General features: G+C 43.1%; 2 protein-coding genes across 10 annotated transcripts in view; one reads left to right on the forward strand and one right to left on the reverse strand.

The window, feature by feature from the left end:
* The window catches only part of NGEF (neuronal guanine nucleotide exchange factor), a 49,444-nt gene extending 31,748 nt beyond the window's left edge, over positions 1-17,696 (reverse strand). The window contains exons 1-4 of one of the 3 annotated variants that reach the window (XM_062606614.1): positions 17,490-17,696; positions 9,359-9,417; positions 6,069-6,431; positions 2,423-2,537 (exon numbers count right to left, since the gene is read on the reverse strand). In XM_062606614.1, the coding sequence (XP_062462598.1) occupies positions 2,423-2,537; positions 6,069-6,327 (374 nt within the window). In that variant the 5' untranslated portion in view covers positions 6,328-6,431; positions 9,359-9,417; positions 17,490-17,696. Of the gene's footprint in view, positions 1-1,210; positions 1,276-2,422; positions 2,538-3,858; positions 4,502-6,068; positions 6,432-9,358; positions 9,418-17,489 lie in introns of those variants that run through there. The other 2 variants (XM_062606615.1, XM_062606617.1) reach the window with 2 other exon arrangements.
* The window catches only part of NEU2 (neuraminidase 2), a 36,817-nt gene that overhangs the window by 6,250 nt on the left and 12,543 nt on the right, over positions 1-18,024 (forward strand). Inside the window, exon 1 of one of the 7 annotated variants that reach the window (XM_062606631.1) lies at positions 13,201-13,349. The exons of 5 other annotated variants lie outside the window; for them this stretch is intronic. The gene's annotated coding sequence lies outside the window, so the exon portion shown is untranslated. Of the gene's footprint in view, positions 1-13,200; positions 13,350-18,024 lie in introns of those variants that run through there. One more of the 7 variants, XM_062606626.1, reaches the window with a different exon arrangement.

Here is an 18,024-nt window from a genome sequence, read left to right on the forward strand (position 1 = left end):
CCTTCAAGGTCTTTGGCTCTGGTTACTCTGAAAAACAGCAGTTGTGCTGGAAGATCAACACTGAAATATTCAGAGTGAATCAGCTGAGTTGTTGGAAAGTGGCTTGTCATGTGGAGGGCTTGGGTCTTTGTATGATTTGAAAGACTGGGATGGAGCCATGGGATGTTGTGGAGAAAACTTGAGAGTGGTCAAGGGGGAGCTGACGGTTGCACAGAAGAAAGATCATGGGGAAAAAAAAAGTGCTTTGAGAATAGTTAGGCATAAAAATGCTCATAAGAAGTATCTTACAAAGGGCATATGAGAGATTCTGGAACACCAGCAGTAATGTTTGAGGTCATTCTAATGTTTTCAGACATCATTGTTCTGAGATCAGTGAACTACCTGACTATTCTCAGAGCTTTGAATAGCACATAGATTCAAGTCACTGGTGGATTTGAAGGCGCCTGTGGTGCTTTTTCTTAATCAGAGTGTATCAATCTGTATCACATCTACACACAGTGCAGATAATGATGCCTTTTCCTGAGCTGTTTACTACATTGCCCTGCTGCGTTTACTTCCTTTTCTAAATTATGCAGCATGGCGATATGTGAAGTGACATCCTTATCAGTGAAGAACCCATTTGTGTTAAACTTGCTGTTTATCTTCATGCAAGGAGAAGGGATTGTGCCCAAACATTTATATAGTTGGTGTGAGACACTGCTGAATGTGAAGAGATGCAGCAGTGATGCCCCATTTGCCCTCAGGATTGTGGTGATTCACTCCTGAGAACCCCAGTGCTAGTCAGAGGTGCCTGTATGTCCTTTTTGTAGAACTGCTAGCTTCTGCTTTCAGCAGAATGCTCTTGGCTGACAGGTACCAGTTTTACTCTTCCAGAGAGAGATTAAATGAGTTTCTTGAGACCAGTGGTAGTATTTTAGGTGTCTTATCTGCACGATGGTTTCTTTTCCCTATAGAAGGGGGAGCATAGTGATTACTGCAAATAATGGCAAAATCCTTAGGCTCCTGCAGGCTTTTCACAATGCAGATTTCTAGTGGTTCTCTTATAAATTACAGCTGGTCTTTTGGAGAAGGGAAGAAGAGGAAGGGGCTCAGTTTAAGCTGGGACTCCAGACTCATTTCCTGTCAAATTTTCTTGCTTGCTTTAAAGAGATGCTGTCACTCAGCAGCATTGCCTGCTTTGGCAGACACATGATTTAGAACATGTACTGACCTGTCAAGCTCTGTGCACAGCAGCATCTTTGACTCCCAGCACAGGCTCATTGTTCCCAGCTCCAGAGAGAATCAGATTTTGCACGTTTCAGTTCTGCCTAAGTGGTGATGTCAGGATGTCAGAGGCTGACAGTGATGATTGTGCCACAAGGAGAGGAAGACAGATGGGTTTGACATTGTAGCAGACTATAACTGTCTAATTTCATTTGCTCAGTTTAACGCCAAAGGCAATCAGCTTTAGCCAGGGCAATTAATTCATTTCAATCCAACTTGGTAGTTTGGCTAAAACTATTTTACTGAAGTCCTCTCCATAAGGAAAGGTGAATTACACCAACACAGCTGGGCTCAGCAATTAGGACCACACAGTACAGCATTAGAGGGCAAGTGTTTAGCACTTCCATCTTGAACTTCTACAGTACAAATAGGGGACTATCTCGCAGTTATACACACAAGAGGAGGAGCTGGGAGGGAGTTTGGGAGAATACATTACTAGTTTGAAAATGTAAGACTTTGTAGCTGCTCCTCTCTCTGCCTGGCTGCAGTGGCAGAAGAGCAGGGGTGAGGGTAAATATATATGGGATTATGTACATTTATGGGCCCTTTGCGGGACCTAGGTAGTTGAGGGATTTAAGGCAAAAAGGGCTATCTCACTGAAAGCCTCTGTTGCCTGTCAGTTCTTCAAAGTAAGCAGCTAACAGAAACTCAGAATACTTTAGAAAACGTCTCTGTAGCGACTTCTTCAGCTATAAAATCCTGTTTTCTTATGTGGGGTTGTATAACAGGCTTCAGGTGAGCCCTCTGGGAAGACCAAGAATGGGATCAACCTTATGTTCAGATGTTCCATAAGAAAATGCTTCCAGGCTCTCCTTATTCTCTCAACAAATTTCTGAAGGCAGTTTGTCTGCTTTGCTTATACCACTGGGTGATCCTACATCACATTCCCTTTTTTTCCATCTTCCCCACTGTCTTCTTGTTCCCTCTTTTTCCTTCACTGTCTTCTCCAAACTTATACTGATGAGACCTTTTATACCATGATGCTACTACTATATAATATATATCATTAAGACTGAAACCAGCAAGGAGAGAAGGCATGGATTGGAGCTATAACTTAGTCCAGCTGTCCCTCCCAGAACCAGCATTCTTGCTCTGACTCCACTCTGACTATATTCTTCAGTGGAAGCACCGTGAATACCCTGTGTGTGCACTTCCTTACCTTTGGAGCCACAGTTCATCTAACGTTGTCTTATCAGAGTCTACTGGAGATGGCGATCCCTTATGAGATAGGACGTTCACAGGCTTTGTGATGGGCTCATTATTTTTGAGTGAACCTGTGATGTAAGAGAAACCCAAGAGGGTGTTAAAACAGTCATTTTCTTAAGGGTCATCTTTAGTTCTACTAGAAGTAGTGGCTTGCTTACATCAAAGGCAACAGGAAGACCACAGCCACAAAGACAGCTATATTTTAGCTTGGATTTTCAAACAAGATTGAAGTGTCATCAGTTTGCACAGTACAGAATTGTACAGCCTTTGTCAGAGATGCAAATGCAGTTGAGGTGAAGATATATATACATTATCAGTTCTTATCAGTGCAAGTAGCACTTTCACCACTGAAAACTGGTGGTGAATGTTGGGTCCCAACATTTTTGGTACATTTCCCAGTGATTTTTGATGCAATTCTTTAAGCAGAAGAGGTTTAGCTGTGTGTGCCTGTGCATGCCAATACTTGGTTCCCAAAGTTGTTATTGCTCTGCTTTCATGTACACAGTAGATATTCAGTTTACTGCTTAAGTCAAGGCTAGATTTGGGTGAGGCAGGAGCTTTACTTTTAATTGCTTCTTCAATTTCCCTCAGATGAACCTCTGATCCTTTCACAGGGAGCCAAAGTTTTATTAAGTCCATGGCTTACTACTGCAGTAGTTGGCAGGAGAGGGTGCGTCTCACTTTTCAAATGAAACCTCCTGTTGTCTGAGGCTTGTTGATAAATGGCCTTGTTGGTTTTTAGTAGAAATATTTTGGTTTAAATCGTAATTCTGTTTGCATTTCAAACTGGTGACAGCACAGGCAGTTCAATGCTCTGACTGAAGCTTTTCTGACTGAAGGTTTCTGATGCACTCTCTTAATCAGTGCTATGGACTTTTGAAGGGAAATGGTGAAATCCAGACATTTAAAACTCCCTAAAACAGTGCCAAGGGCTTATGAAATGCTGTTTGAGTTATTCTCTTTGCTTTTTGAATAATTTAAACACTTTATCCTTCTGTCAGAGGAGATTGCTAAAAAAAAACAAACTCTTTTTCAGTTAAAGGAAAACATCTATTATGTTTTACAGCTCCTAGGCTATAAGCCAAAGCTAGGCTGGTGCAAAGGGTGCCTATATAAAAGCCTTTCTCTGTGCTGGATTTACATTCTTTTAAATTAATTTTTGTGCTCTCATTTCTTGAGTCTTTGTTTTTCCCATTTTGCATCCTACTCTGTATTTTCCCCTGTATCTTTCCCTTTCTTCCTTTCTTCTTTCTTTCTTTCTTTCCTTCTTTCCTCCCCCCTCCCAGTCATTCCCTAGCAGAAATGAGAACAGGTTAACATTTGAGCTTGAGTCAGTCTCTTGGATAGCTGCTGTTCAAATGGGTTTGAAGTCAAGATAAAAGAGCTCACCCATCCCTTGCTTCCATGCACGTCAGCAAATCTGTCAGAAGATGTTTCTGCTACAAATGAGGCTGGTGTAGAAGCACTTGCTGTCCGGTTTCAGGGAGAGGGGATGGAATCAATAAAGTAGAGGGAGAGGGCAGAAGAGCTGCTTACACAATCCTAGCTGAATTTAAAAGATAGAGCTCTGAGCTGGACTTGCTACAGTCATACTGGAGAAAGAGCTATTGCTCCTATCCCAGGTCTTGCTGTATGGGCTGGAAAAAAGAAATGTTCCCAGTGTGTCTTGCTGAACAATTGCAGATATGGAAGAAAAAGCCCTGTTTGGAACAGATCCTGTTTCAAGCAGTGGTAACAGGGAGGGGTGTGTGGAAGACAAGTGCAGGTCAGCTTCTGTGGATGCTCAAATGACTTGCTAAGAGAGAAGCCCTTCTTTTTGCTTGTCCTTCCTCAATGACACTGTCTAGACAGAAGGGATGTCCTCCTGTGCTGTTGTCCTGATGCCGTGATGCTGCAGATGTGTGAAGAAGGTCTGTCCTCCCATGCTGGTCCTCCTGCAGTGGCACCAGCAGGTAACAGGAGTGAGGGTCTTCTCAGCAGTGGTCTGGATGCTGTGATGCTGAGGGAGCAGGAGAGAGGGCAAGTCCCTTCTGTGCGTGCTGTGCAGCAGCGCTCTGGGGAGGTGGTGAGAGGAGGGCTCTTCTCTGGTCCTGCTGCTGCACTGGCAGGGTGGAGAGCAGCTCTGCTCTGGCACAGGCAATGCTCAGTTTATCCACAAACCTCATTGCAACGGTACGAGAATATTAAACAGGAGCTCTTTGCTCTGCTGCTGTCTGCTTGGAAACTTTGAGAAAGGAGGGAACTTCCCTTCTGTCCACACCACAGGGTTGAATGGGCCTTTATATTGCTGAAATAGCGTGGCTCCCTTGGCAAGGCAGGCAGGAGACACCTATTTTCTTGGGGATATTTCCCAGACCTCCTTTATTTTGGGCTAGAGGATGTCTATTCTCATAGAGAACTTGGTCTGCTTTCAGGGGCTGAAGCACTGTGTTTTGCTACTGCACAACAAAGCAACAGCTTTCATAGGCTTGCATAGCACTCAAACATCACAGAATCATAGAATAGTTGGGGTTGGAAAGGACCTTAAGAACATCAAATTCCAACCCCTCCTGCCATGAGCAGGAGTAGTGTTGTATCATTTTGACTCATGCAGCTAGCCAAAGTTCAGAGTCCAGTGCACTGTTTCTGTTAGATTATAATCTGAAGCTAGGATAGGTGTCTTTGCTGCAATTCCTTTTAATTACAAGGAGATCTAAAATTCAGTTTCTCTGAACAGCTGTTGGATGAAGGGCACTTTCTGCTTTCACAGTTCCAGGTCTCTATCATCTAGCATTTAAATTAAAACCGCTTCCAGTTTTCTCTTGCAGCCCTGTTTCCAGTACTTCCGAGTGTGTTCCAATAACTCCTTTCTGGGGTCACTCTTCAGCTCTCATCACTCTTGTTTCTTTCACAGACAAGGCACCAGCTCAGTGAACACCCGGTTTTGCAGTCATGCTCTGTTCAGACTCAGAGAAAGCAAACTCATTCCATTTCTGCTGAAGCCATGACTGAGTGCATGTATGTTCTGGATGGTGTTCCTGTTAATTCAGCCTCCCAGTTCAAAGGGAGCTTAGGTGTTTCTTACAGCTGTATGCAATGCAAGGTGGCAGCAACTGTATTTTCAGGGAAGTCTTGCTCCCCTCTCACAGAGGTCCATTGCAATTTCCAGAGGCTTGGTCCGTCAATGTACTGAGCTGGTTTTGCTGACTGTTTCCTTGCCAGCTTCTTCTTTGTATGTGGTTACTTCTATAGATCTCGCTGCTTTTGAATATATGTCCTTTCTGCTAACTAAAGAAGTATCTACTTCATTGACAGGTTCATGTTTCTCCCTGTTTAGATTATTTTTCTCTTAGTGGAGAGGTGGCAGAGCAGAGCCCCACATTTAGATTCTCTGCCATGAAGCATGTTTAAGCATCCAACCATTTTGCATTACCAAGCTGAGCAAAGAAGGATGGCACCTCTGCGCCAGCTGTGTCATAAGACAGGGGTGTTCTGTAATGTGAATGTGCTGATTGGTGACCTGCTTTTAACCTCCCTGTCCCCTTTCTAATCTCATCAACTCCTATAGTTCCTAATCTCACTGGAAAAGGGAGCATTATGCTGTTTGGGTCAGCACTCACCTGTAGCATGCCCCGTGTGCACTGCTTCTCTTAAAGTCCTTTTCTCTCTACTTGGCAGCCTCATGGACCGGTAGTACCTGGAGTTTCTTTGAATGGCAATGTAATGTGTGTTCCTCTCGTGGGTCATGGGGTTAGCATCTTCTGAGTCTTCCTCACCTTCAGAGACTGAATCTGACTCTCTCAGTACCTGCTGAGAAAGGTCCTCCCAGAGCCCACCGAAGGACAGCCTGTGTGAGGCTTCTCTCCCATGCCCATCCATGGCTTCCAGATCCTGTCTCTATGGCAACTGAGAGGATGGATCAGCAGCAGGGCGACAGAAGACAGGTAGCCTCCACAACTCCATCAGCTTTATCTGAATTAGAGCTAGAGACAGACAAACAAAACACACCAAAATAGGAAAAGAGAGGAAAAATTTCTGGTTAGTTCAGAGGCTGTAGTGGATGATCTTGTTCGGGTAACGGATTTCCCAGGACTTTTTGTCTGAGCAGTCTGAGATCATCACCTTATAAGCCTTATTACAACATCCTGAATTTTGCTTTGACATGCTTATGATTGTCTTGCCATGATACATTGTAGTGCTATAGTTGTTACTGGAAAAGTGTCCTATTTGCTGAATTGACGACTGCTCCCTTTGTCACTTGTGAGTAGTAGACTGGTTTTCAGTGGATACAAGTAATGGCCATGTTCTTTTTTATGAGGGTGAAGATGTTACAGAATAGCAAGTAAAAGCTGAAGAGAAAGCTCTGTGAGTCAGTCTATTATCTGTGTACTTCTCCCTACAGTAGAAGTAAAATGCATTTTACAGGTCTGGTGCCTTCTAACATTTATTAACAACACTCCTGCGGTGCAGATAAGTGAAATAAAATCTGTAACTATTGATAAGTGAAGGTAGGAGAGACAAAATTATGTAGTATGGAGAGTGCAGAGACCTGATTTTGGTTCCCAGATTGCCCTCAAATGCTGATATACCCCCTCAGTGGCACAAGGACTTCAGCACAGGTGTCCCACTACTCTGCTTGCTTGTCAGTACATGGACTATGCAGAGTACTTCTAAGCATTTTTAGGGGCCAAATCACTATGACAGCAAAGCAGCATTTGATCCTTCAGCCTTTGCAAGACTGGGTAAAATGTGAACTGATTACTTAAGCATTCACTGCTGGCTTTGTCTCATTGAATTCTCATAGCTGTCAAAGCCTTTCTAAGTAAGTAACGTGATTTTGTGATTGATGGGGCTATCATGAATAGGAGAAAGAGATGCTGTATAGGAAATGTGAATATAAAAATGACAGCTCACTGAGAAGGGCATAAAATGGTGCTATGGATTAGTCATTAGTTGCTGTTTTGAGAATCTATATGTATCACTGGTTTGTTACTGGTTGAGTATATTCAAGAAGTATGAAGTGTATCCTCCTCTAGAAGGTACATGTCTCAATTTTTATTCTGGGTCTTCTGCAGTCTCTATGAAGCCATGTGTGCCACAAACCTTTCTCCTGCCTGCCCCCAGGGTCATTCCACAGCTGATCCTGGGACATCAGGGGCAGCTGGGACATCATCTTTGAATTCTCTGGTTCCTAAAATTTTTGAGTGTCCTATGTTTTATCCTCATAAAAAGGAGGGTCACTACCTGAAATCATGCACTGGGCTTGAGTTGTTCTGCTTCCTGGCTTTACAGATGAGAAAGTCTGCTTTCTCCTTTCATAACCTGAACCACAGCATGCAGCTCATAGCTGCTAAATTTGGATCCTGACTTCAGTTCTGCCAAGACTTTTGGATTGTTTGGAATTGGTGGTTGCTCTGGGGCTGTTTCCAGTGTTATTGGAACTGTGTGAAGGACCCATTTGTTGGTTGTGGTGTTAAGTTTGGTTTGTAAATCACTCTGAGGTATAGGGATTCACCAAGTCTGTTTCTGTGGCTCAGTGGTACAGCTAAATAAAAACAGCTGCTGTTGGAGTGGTTTGAAAAGAAAGAGGCTATTTTTTTTTTCCTGTGCCTTTCTTACTGTCCCAAGACTAAATCCCCAAAGGCAACTGTGATGGAAGCATTTTTGTTAGACCACAAGTAATATTGCACCTATAATCCTTCCTAACCCTAAACTCTAACAATCCCTTATTTTTTATTTCTCTTCTGTTTTATGAACATCAAGGAGATGAACCTGCAGCAATCTCCTCTACATCAAAGTTCCTACATGCTTCAGGTAGCCACCCCTTGACCATGTTACTCAGCTGGGGGCAGAAACCTGTCTCTCTGATGGCCTTTCCAATGCCCACATAGTTTGCAGTGCTTAGCAAGTTGCTGCTGGTGTTCTCTTGAAAAAAAAAAAAAAAAAAGAGTTAAAGTTTTTACAGGAGCTGCTCACAAGTCAGGAGCAATTTCAAACCATGTAAATCTCCAAAGGAATCATTAGGCAAATAGATAGGTGCTTGCGTGTGTGTGTGGGAGTGTATGCATGCATGGAGAAGGCTGTTTTCCCCTTACACTTAACCTGGTGAATATGAAAGTATATGGATGTCACTGTTGAGCTTTTACAAAGATACTTGGTAGCAAAGGAGCCTCCTGCATGGCCAAGTGAAACTCACTCAGCTGGGCTGCCTGAAGACCTAACCAACTATGTCCCAAGTAGCCCCATCAAACCAAGGTAGTTATCTTTGCCAGATACACCTTTTTGGTCCATGAGAGGAATGAGGGGTGCCTATCCTGAACAGTTAGCTTGCTGTCAGGCTACCCAACAGTTGTTGACAAACAAGATGTTTGACCAGAAGTGAATATAGCAATGGATAAGAGAAAGACTTACATGTTTTCTAGGAGAGGCAGGGATGAGAGGGCACTTGTTTATTGTGGTGGCTATAAACAATAGATATGGGGTTTTACTTTCTTCAGTGAGGAGTTCAAGAAGAGAACGTATTTTTGAAGGCAGTGTTTCTGCTTCCAAAATCAATTTTGGATTCTTAAGAAATTATTGAGAAACAATTTATTGATATGCCAGTCAAATAGTCACGGCTTTTGCAGTTCCTTTAGGTGTCCTAAAAAGTAGGGGTGAGATTAAAGGATGCATTCAAATTTAGTATTATGTTATTCTGGTAGCAGTCAAGCTAATCAGTGACAGAGAATGAATAAGTGAAGGTGTGGATGTAACTATCCCTGTCTGAGTGTTTGTACTGAATTTCTGAAGCAGGTATTCACCTCTGACAGTCACAGGTAGGTGAGTGTCAGGTCTTGCGTCAGGAGTAGCCTATCCCAACTGTATTCATTTGGCATCTTGAGATCACATGTCTTGCTGCAGCTACACCTACCTGAATGTGCTTTGCAGGCAAACATACTTTCTGTAGTTCAAGGATACCAAGGTAGCAGTCTGTAGGGAAGAAGAGAAACAGGGCAACAGTTTAAACCAGCAAATGATGCTCACGCAGCGGCATTAGAGGTACACATTTTGACTCACGTAATACAGCCTCCAGGAATTTGACTGTATGGAAATTTTACTTGCCAATTTAAAACAAAAAATGGCATTTACCAGTAAATACCATGAATTTGTGCAAAATCTGTTGAACTTAGGGAGCCCAAATATCTCCAAGCAACACAGCAAGAAGTGGGGTGCAGTTTATGACAGGTTTTTCATGGCTTCTGGTTGGACTTGATGTTCTTAAAGGTCTTTCCCAACCTAGCTGATTCTGTGATTCTGTATTAGGTAAAATGCTAATCAAAATTGTACTGAGGACTGAGGTTCCTAGAGCAGTGTGGACCTTGGCATGTGGATGTGCTGGGAAATTGACTGCTGCTGCTTGTGGGAGGGTGGGATTGGATATGTTTGCAAGGCGCATGGTCTGGCTGTAGAGGCCAATGAGCTAACTGCTGGTCCATGCTCTACAAAGAGATGAGCTGAGGGGGATTCAAAGGGTAACAGCTGTATGAAAAGGGCAACTCCTTTTAATCAGTTAGATTTAATCATGATAATCATAATCTACGACCTCATGGCAGCCTTCCAATATCTGAAGGAGGCCTACAAGGATACTGGAGAGGGGCTCTTCATCAGGGACTGTAGTGATAGGACAAGGGGTGATGGGTTCAAACTTAAACAGGGGAAGTTCAGGTTAGATATAACAAAGAAGTTCTTTTCTGTAAGGGTGGTGAGGCACTGGAATGAGTTGCCCAAGGAAGTTGTGAATGGTCCATCCCTGGCAGTGTTCAAGGCCAGGTTGGACAGAGCCTTGAGTGACATGGTTTAGTGTGAGGTGTCCCTGTCCATGGCAGGGGGGTTGGAACTAGGTGATCTTAAGGTCCTTTCCAACCCCAACTATTTTATGATTCTATTAGGATTGTTTAGTAGCAGAAGCTGAGATTGCAGCTGTGTAGGCCTGCAGGTATTTCAGACAGGCTCAGTGTGGGCAGAGTTTGCTCTGGGAGTGAGGAGCAAGAGGTTGATCTAGCTCTGGTTTGCTCACCCCTCAGCGTGCCAGTGGACGCAGCTGTGTGAACCGGTGTAGAGGCAGACTGTGTGGTCTGTCACTGGTACAGCCCCAGTGGGCACTGGTGGCAGAGGGAGCTGCTACGTGCTGGCAGCCCTGGGAAGTCAGGCTGGCTGCCTTGGCTGCTGCTGTAACAAGGAGGGGTGCAAGCAGTGCTTTAGCTGCTGTGAAGAGCCACCTCATTTCCCCACCAAACCTGCTGCTCCACAAGCTGAGTCCTCTCCTGGCAGCAGTTTTCTAAGAGTCCAGCACAGCAGAGCAGCCAAATGGATCACAGCTGCTTTGCTGCCCCTGGTAATTTGCTGCCCTGGGTAATGGGCTATTTTGTTGTGCCTGGTGCTGGCCTTGAGCTGACAGCTTCTGTCTCTGGGAGGTTTTCTTCTGCACCCTCGCTTCCACCACCACCAGGCAATTGCCTGTGTGGGACTTAGCTGGCTCCCTGCACTCAGTCTTCCCTGTGATAGAAGAGGTGGAGTAGAAAGAGACTAGTTGCTCTGCTTGCTGGTCAATCTAGTGCTTCATTCACATCCTAATTCCCCTTTAAAATGGGGAAGTGTATTGTCTGATCAAGAAGTGTTAAGTACTGTAGTAAGAAAGCATATGCTTAAAGAATGCTAAATGATTTTAAAATGAAAAATGCTCTATTTGCCAGCGTTATACAATGCTGTTGCCTAGTCTGGAAGGGTAATGAAGATTGCTTGATTAATATAACAGCCAGGCTCAAATCTCAAGCTATGCAACTCAGGGATGTTTCAAAGCAGAAAATAACAGGTATGAATACAACTTGACTGTATGGTTCTTCTATACAGATGCATACAGTCACAGAAGATTAGCTGCCCTTGTCTTATTGTATAACATGTCCCTACCACCACCAGGGACAAGATAACAGTATTGATGTGCCTAAGTGGCCACACAAAATATGCAAGGGTTGTGTCCTGGCAGAAGGTAGGCAGATGCTTTCAGCACACAGGGCAGTGAACTCCTACACTGAGTTATCTGGTGGTGTGTTAGTTTTGCCGTCACCTTAAATCCATCCATGACTGGATGCCCCTTCAATCTATGCAGAAAGTACTGTCTTGGCTGCAGGGTGTTCATGCTCTATAAAGGCAGAAGGTCATACAGTCTTTTCTTCTTTTTTGTGTATTGAAGTTGTTTCCAGTATAAGCTCTATTAATGACTCATCTGGAAGGTTTTGCACACTGAATGTAGGGATGAACCTTTCATGTATATTTGATGAAGCAGATGGAGCTCTTTAAGACAGTGTTTTGTCTTCAAGCCCTCGTAGTTAACAGGGCTCCTTTAATACTTATTCTTTATATGCAATCTAAATATACATGCAAATGCCGATTTAGTTGCATCTTATCAGTTTCTTTCTAAACTGCTTTAATTATTTTGAAATTCTTGTGCAAGCGGAAACCAAACCTCTGCCTCCCACTGCCATCAGTCCCCCATTACGTCCCTACTCGTGTATTAGGCATTGATTTTCTTTCTCTCTTCCCCAGTTTTAAGTGGAGTGGAATTTCATCTCTAAACTATTTCACTCCTCATCACAACGAGGCGAAAACAGCTCTGTTGGGATGGGGCACAGTCCAAAATCCAGCAGCAGGATTTACTCACCCGCTGCCGTTCCTGCTCATGTGGGTGCCAATCCCTTAAGGAGTGCCACACACCAGTCAGCCCTACTGAAGGCACTGGGGCTCCACACAGGCTCAAGCCTGCATTTGCATCAGGAGATATTTCTGTCTGAGTCAGGGGAATAGTAACACCCACAGACTCAGCCCTAGGCTCTGGCAGATTTAGCTCTCAGCAGATGTAGCTATGAATTCATCTAGCCTCATCAGTGTTTTAAGCTAATGCACAGACTTTAAGCCAGTGTAAGTGAGGCACTCTCACGTGTCCTGTTGAGCCACCCCTGCTACAGGGGGACTAACTTCCAGGAGAAGGATGCACAGGCAGTTGCACATGTTACTGCCTCAGCCTAAGGGCCCTGACCTGCCTGACCATATGTATATTTATGTTTTCATCGTTACTGGTTGGATAACACTTCTTGGAGGTGTTATAGGTCCTGACCCTTTCTTTTAGGTGGTGGCAAGAGACAGTTAAGCATATGTCCTTGCTCAAAGCAAGGTACATGACATTTCACAAAGGAATTTGAACTATTTAGGTGCAAGGCCAAACTATTATTTGATTAAGGCTCAGGGGTGGAGAAAAATGGGAGGAGTATGAGATCAGACTGCCAAGAAAGTGAGACACAGACCAAAGAGCTTCACAGCAGAAGCCAGAGAAAAGTATACAATATTTTTGGGGATGCTGTCTGAAAGAATATCAAATTGTTTGACTCCACATGTTTCCAGAAAACAAACATTTGGTGCTTATTTTGTAAATAAGATTGAATTCTATCACCAGTCCTAATAGAACCAAACTACAACCACTCCTATTTTGTGGTAGCCTTTCAGGTGAGAAAGGCTACAGAATGGTTTTATTGCCATGATTTAGTGAAGGTACCTTATTTATAGCAAGCAAAATCAAGACAGAATTATGCAGTTCATTACGTGCTTGTGACAATAAGGCCTTTAAGTCTTGCACATATGTTACATAGGACCTATTTAGAAACACTTCAGAGACTAAAAATAAATACATTGGATCGGTTTAATATAGCCTGCAAAGCCATGTGCTTTAGGCACCATGAGACCAATAGAACAGGGCTTGGAGAGAGAAATCAGTACATTTAAAATGGCTCAAAATGACTCAAATAGCCTTGCTAGATCTAAAACTTTTTCCAGAATTAAGTCTGTCATTGTGGGCCCTGCTACAGGTAGAGGTAAGCATACATGTGTAAACATAGGCACAGAATGAGTGGGTCCTACACATGGGTACTTAATTGTGACAGAAAAGCATACACGCCTTCACGCAACTTCCTCTGCATGAAAGATGGACTATTTATAACAGCTATTTTGTGTTAATTAACAAATATATATCAATAGATACTTAATTATTGACACTAACAGCATGTTTTTCTGCTGTCAGCATGATTTATCTTTCTGACTTTTACTAATTATTTACAATTCAAAAATAATTATTAGAAATATGTGCTTTCTTGTATGCCCCTAATAATTGTCATCTCTGCTCAATCCATGCATCTCAGAGTGTTCCAGCCCTGTCCCATTGCACTCCATTCTTCATCCATTGGGTCTCATGTAGCGGACATAGCTATGAGCTATAACTAAGATGTTAAAGAATTCCCCCTCTGGAGCTATTCTTTGTATGTGTATAGGTACATATATATATGCATTTATAAACATACATGCTCTCCAGCTGTGTAGGGGCAGTCAACCTAATTTTTAAAGTGGAAATCTACAAGCCCTTCTGGTTTTCATTATAAGCCCTTTAAACTAATTAAACACAAACCTGACCTTATTTTTATTCCTTCCCTTAAACTAGTGCACATGCAATGGCAAAAGTACATCCTTGCTTGAGACAGTCCTATGAAGGAAAATGTATAAAGCTCATCCTGTCGTTCTGACATCACTGACATATTCCTCTCTACTACCAGTAACTCCTATCTCTAGAGGATGCCCCTTCTCCTTTTTCCTACTGATTATGAAACATTGTCCCTGATGCCATCCCATTCCCCATTTCTGCTTAGAAGGTTACTAGTGAAATTGTTGCTACGTAGCTGTGGTCTTAAACTCATGAGGTTTTGCTGGCTTTTCTCTGGAAAGTAAATGAATAATTAAAAGCCAAATCACTGCATCTCCTAGGCTAGGGGGGAGAACACAACTATCAGCTCAGGGCTAGGTGCAAATCACAGGACATAGCCTCAAAGCATACAACATGCAGTCTGCCTGGCGATACTTTCTTTTTTCTACAGGGTTGCAAATGGGAGTTGTGAGTCCCTTTTCCTTTTTGTTTGTTCTGTTCTGTATGGACCATGTGAAGCCTTTTAGCCATGGGAAGAATATGCAACATAAAGCTTACACTTAAAAAATTAAAGGATTCTGGTATAGAAAGTTTACTTTGTGATGAAATAGTTTAGTCAAGTATACAGATTTAACAATAATGTCCTGAGCATAACACCTGGCTGAAAGCAGAGAGGTTTATTAATGCCAGGACGCTTAGAAGAGGAGGTTAGCAGATGTCCTGGTTGAAGCTTTTCAAAACACTCTGGTTAGCAAGCATACAGGCCCAGTGTCCCCAGGGCAGACACCACCTGTGCTGTTACTTGGGGGAAAAATATGACATCCACTTCTATTTCTAGTTGCTGGTTGTCTATGAGACACTTGTTATGGAAGAAATGAGCTTGGGTGGTTATTTGAACTGCAGAGGTAAGAACTCAAAGAAGGTTTTATTTGAAAGCTTCCCTACAGAAGCAGTGAGAGAAGGTGGCTGATTTTGTTGATCAAGGAATAGTAGAGCTCTCAGTTTTGCCTCCCTCAGTGTTTATTGGGTGGAGGGTCCAAGGAGTGCCTGTTCGGTGAATCTGCTTGCAAATTTCTAGCTGCAAAGGAGCCAGAAGTCAGTTAGACATCAGAATCTTGTTAAACTGGTTTCTACTGGTTTGAAATGTCAGGCAGGCTTGGAGTGTTGCTGTGGCAGGCTATCCTTGTCAACTGCATCAAGCTAATTCCAGCTAATTTCAAACCTGACATAAGCTGATACTATTCTTACAGCCTCTTACTCTGATTGCATGTGTCTTTAGTAACTCAAGAAAAATACTTGATAGACAACTCTGGAAACTGTACAGCAAACAGCATCACTCATGCTACCTTGCCCTTCAGAAGGGTTCTTTTTAGCCCTACGAGAGGACCTGGCAGCAAGGGGAGCTTGCAGGACTGCAGCTTCCAATGCAGAGCAGCCTCTTCTGTCCTAGTATTGGGGTCGCAGCTCAGGGTTTAGGCAATCCCATCCAGAAGCCACTCCTACTTGCCTCTAATTTGCCAGCTACAGCATTGCACTGTAGAGAAACAGGAACACGTGTAGGGTTCTCTGTCTGTGCATCCACAGTGAGTCTCTGATTTTTGGTCACACAACTGACAAGGTCTCCTCAACCATAGTTCTGCAGGTCACCAAATGCTGTAAAAGGTTGGCAAACCTTTCCCTTTCAAGCCTTTCCTTCTAAGAGCGATTGTTACCCTCCTCTTCTTTTAAGCACAGGAAGAGGAAGGGTATTGAATTGACAGCTGCGGCACTGAATCAGATCCTGCGAGAGCAGGTGTCATTTTTCAGCTCTGCCGCAGTTCCCTGGGCAACCTTGAGCTTTTCCTGTGTCTTAGTTCCCCAACTCTAGACTGGGAGTGATATACTGTTTATGAATACTGTATTTCTTCCATAGTCTTTTTTCTACTGAGTGACTTCAGCAGGAACTCAGTGTAAGTACAAAAGCACAACATGAGATAGCCTGATGGGTTCAAAAGAGCTCTGGCCAGTACTGTAATTAAAGAAAAAATTACCCAGTTTGGACATTCTTTTTTTTTGGGGGGGTGATATTTACATTTGGTATTTCCTACATTTCTGTGCCCATGTGGCACATTGTCTAGATTTCTAGTTCCTCAGTGTCTCTGTTGCTCTTTCCCTCCTAAGAAAGAGTCCTTATTTTAGGAATTGCTCCCTTTTGGAACAAAAAAAAACTTTCCGGGTTTTGAAGATTGAGTAACCTGCTAGACCTGTTGGGATTTTGCTTCGTAGACATCTGTTTCAAAGATAATTTTGGCTAGGAAACAAGGCAGGGAGAAGATGAAATTTGTAGATGGTTCTAGGTTTTACTGAGTCTTGTCAGTTTTTCTTACTTTAGGTCTCATGGGGCTGCTTCCATGGGTTGCTGTTTGGAAACATGAAATATTGGCTCCAAGCACTACTGTGGGAAAGATGGTAATTGCCTATGAAAATCATAAAACAAGCTACTTCCGAAAGGAGAATTGGAGTGAAAGCCTCAGGCACTGGCCATATACTCAGGGACAGATGACAGTTATTATATAGCTAAAGCATTTTGCATTGTCCTCATTGCAAATGTCCTCTCCAAATTATAGCAGTGTGGGACAATGGGTTCTTTGTCTCAGGGCTCTTCTTATCTGGTAATTACTCTGGTGGTTCACACATCTCCTGTATTGACAGTTAATCTTAAAGTAGATTTGATTTATCACTCCCAATTTGAGTCTGGAGAAAATCAAACCTGAATAAATTTTCTGTCCATCTCTTAAAATTAATGTCAGCCAATTAGTCCTTTATGCAGGTTCAGTGAAAAGTTTTCTTTTTTTTTCCTACTATTTTAGTGCAATCTCCTACTTTCAACTAGATCTGGAAGTGGCAGCTCCACTATAACAGTTGGATCTGTCGATAGTCTCATCTCTCAAGAGCTAGCTTGTTCTTAGGGAATTTTAGTCCCTGTTTACTTTGTGCATTTAAAAATACACAGAATTGCTGGTGCAGTGTTCACAGCTACACTGGAGACACAGCAATTGGTCTCCTGAGAGTGAAAGATCAGCTAAGGGGAATGGTCAGCCTGGTGTTAGGAGGAAAACAGGCTGTTTTTCCTATTTCCTGTCTTTATTTATGTATTTTTTTTTTAAGCAAGACCCCATTTGCCAGGAAAAATCACAGCTTGTCCTGCCCCTGGAAAAAGACACACAGGTTGGTTGGCTGGTTTGGGGGATGTTTGCTCTTCAGTTGGTCACATTAATGCCCGTTCTGTGCAGGCTGGGTCTCCTCTGACTAGGCTTCCTCCCTGCTGTGGTTTTTATGCATGTCAAGCTGTGCCAATGGTGTCTCTCATCTCTGTTAGCCAGCATTTCAACAGTGTCATGGCTGTGCTCTGTCTGGGTTGCATAGGACTCCTTCAGTGTGACTTCACTTGTAGAGCAAAGTCGGCTCTTTCTTGGGCGCTGAATTCGTCCCGTTGTGGCCTGAGGTTTCTTCCTCAGACCGTTCCTCTTCCAGTATCCCCCCAGAATAGGAATTTACTCACCTGACAGTCTGGGGCTGAACCAGTCTCATTTGTCATAGGGATGAGGTATGTCCAACAAGTCTGGACTAAACTCCTCCAGGTTGTTAGATTTGCAATTCAGTTGTGGCTCCAGAGGTGGGTATGTCCTTTGGAAAGAAGATCCCTGTCTTTCAGTCCTTGTACCTTCTGTCAGTTCTGCTTAAGAGTGAAGTTTCCCTCAGACTTTGTTTGCTCAGTTTCCAGAGTCACAGCAAACATAATTTAAAGGAACAGCTTTCCCTTTACCCAGATAAGTTAGTACAAATATGCCCTGAATGTCCTTTGCACTGCTTGTGCCAAAGGCTTGATGACAGGGCATTGTTAAACCTCCCATATAAATCTTTAACAACTGGGTGAAGCTCTTGTCCAAATCTGCAAACGCAAAGAGTGGAAACAGCAAATGGTATTTGCTTACACTTTAAAGGCCCACTGGCTGAGAAACTGCTCCTGCTTTACATGATTTACAGCCATTTGAGATGAAAAGACCTGAATGTTTATGACTATTTTTAGGTTGCCA

This window comes from Pezoporus occidentalis, unplaced genomic scaffold (assembly GCF_034315485.1).
Source record: "Pezoporus occidentalis ecotype Australia unplaced genomic scaffold, CSIRO_AGI_Poc_V1 ctg97, whole genome shotgun sequence".
NCBI lineage: Eukaryota > Metazoa > Chordata > Aves > Psittaciformes > Psittacidae > Pezoporus > Pezoporus occidentalis.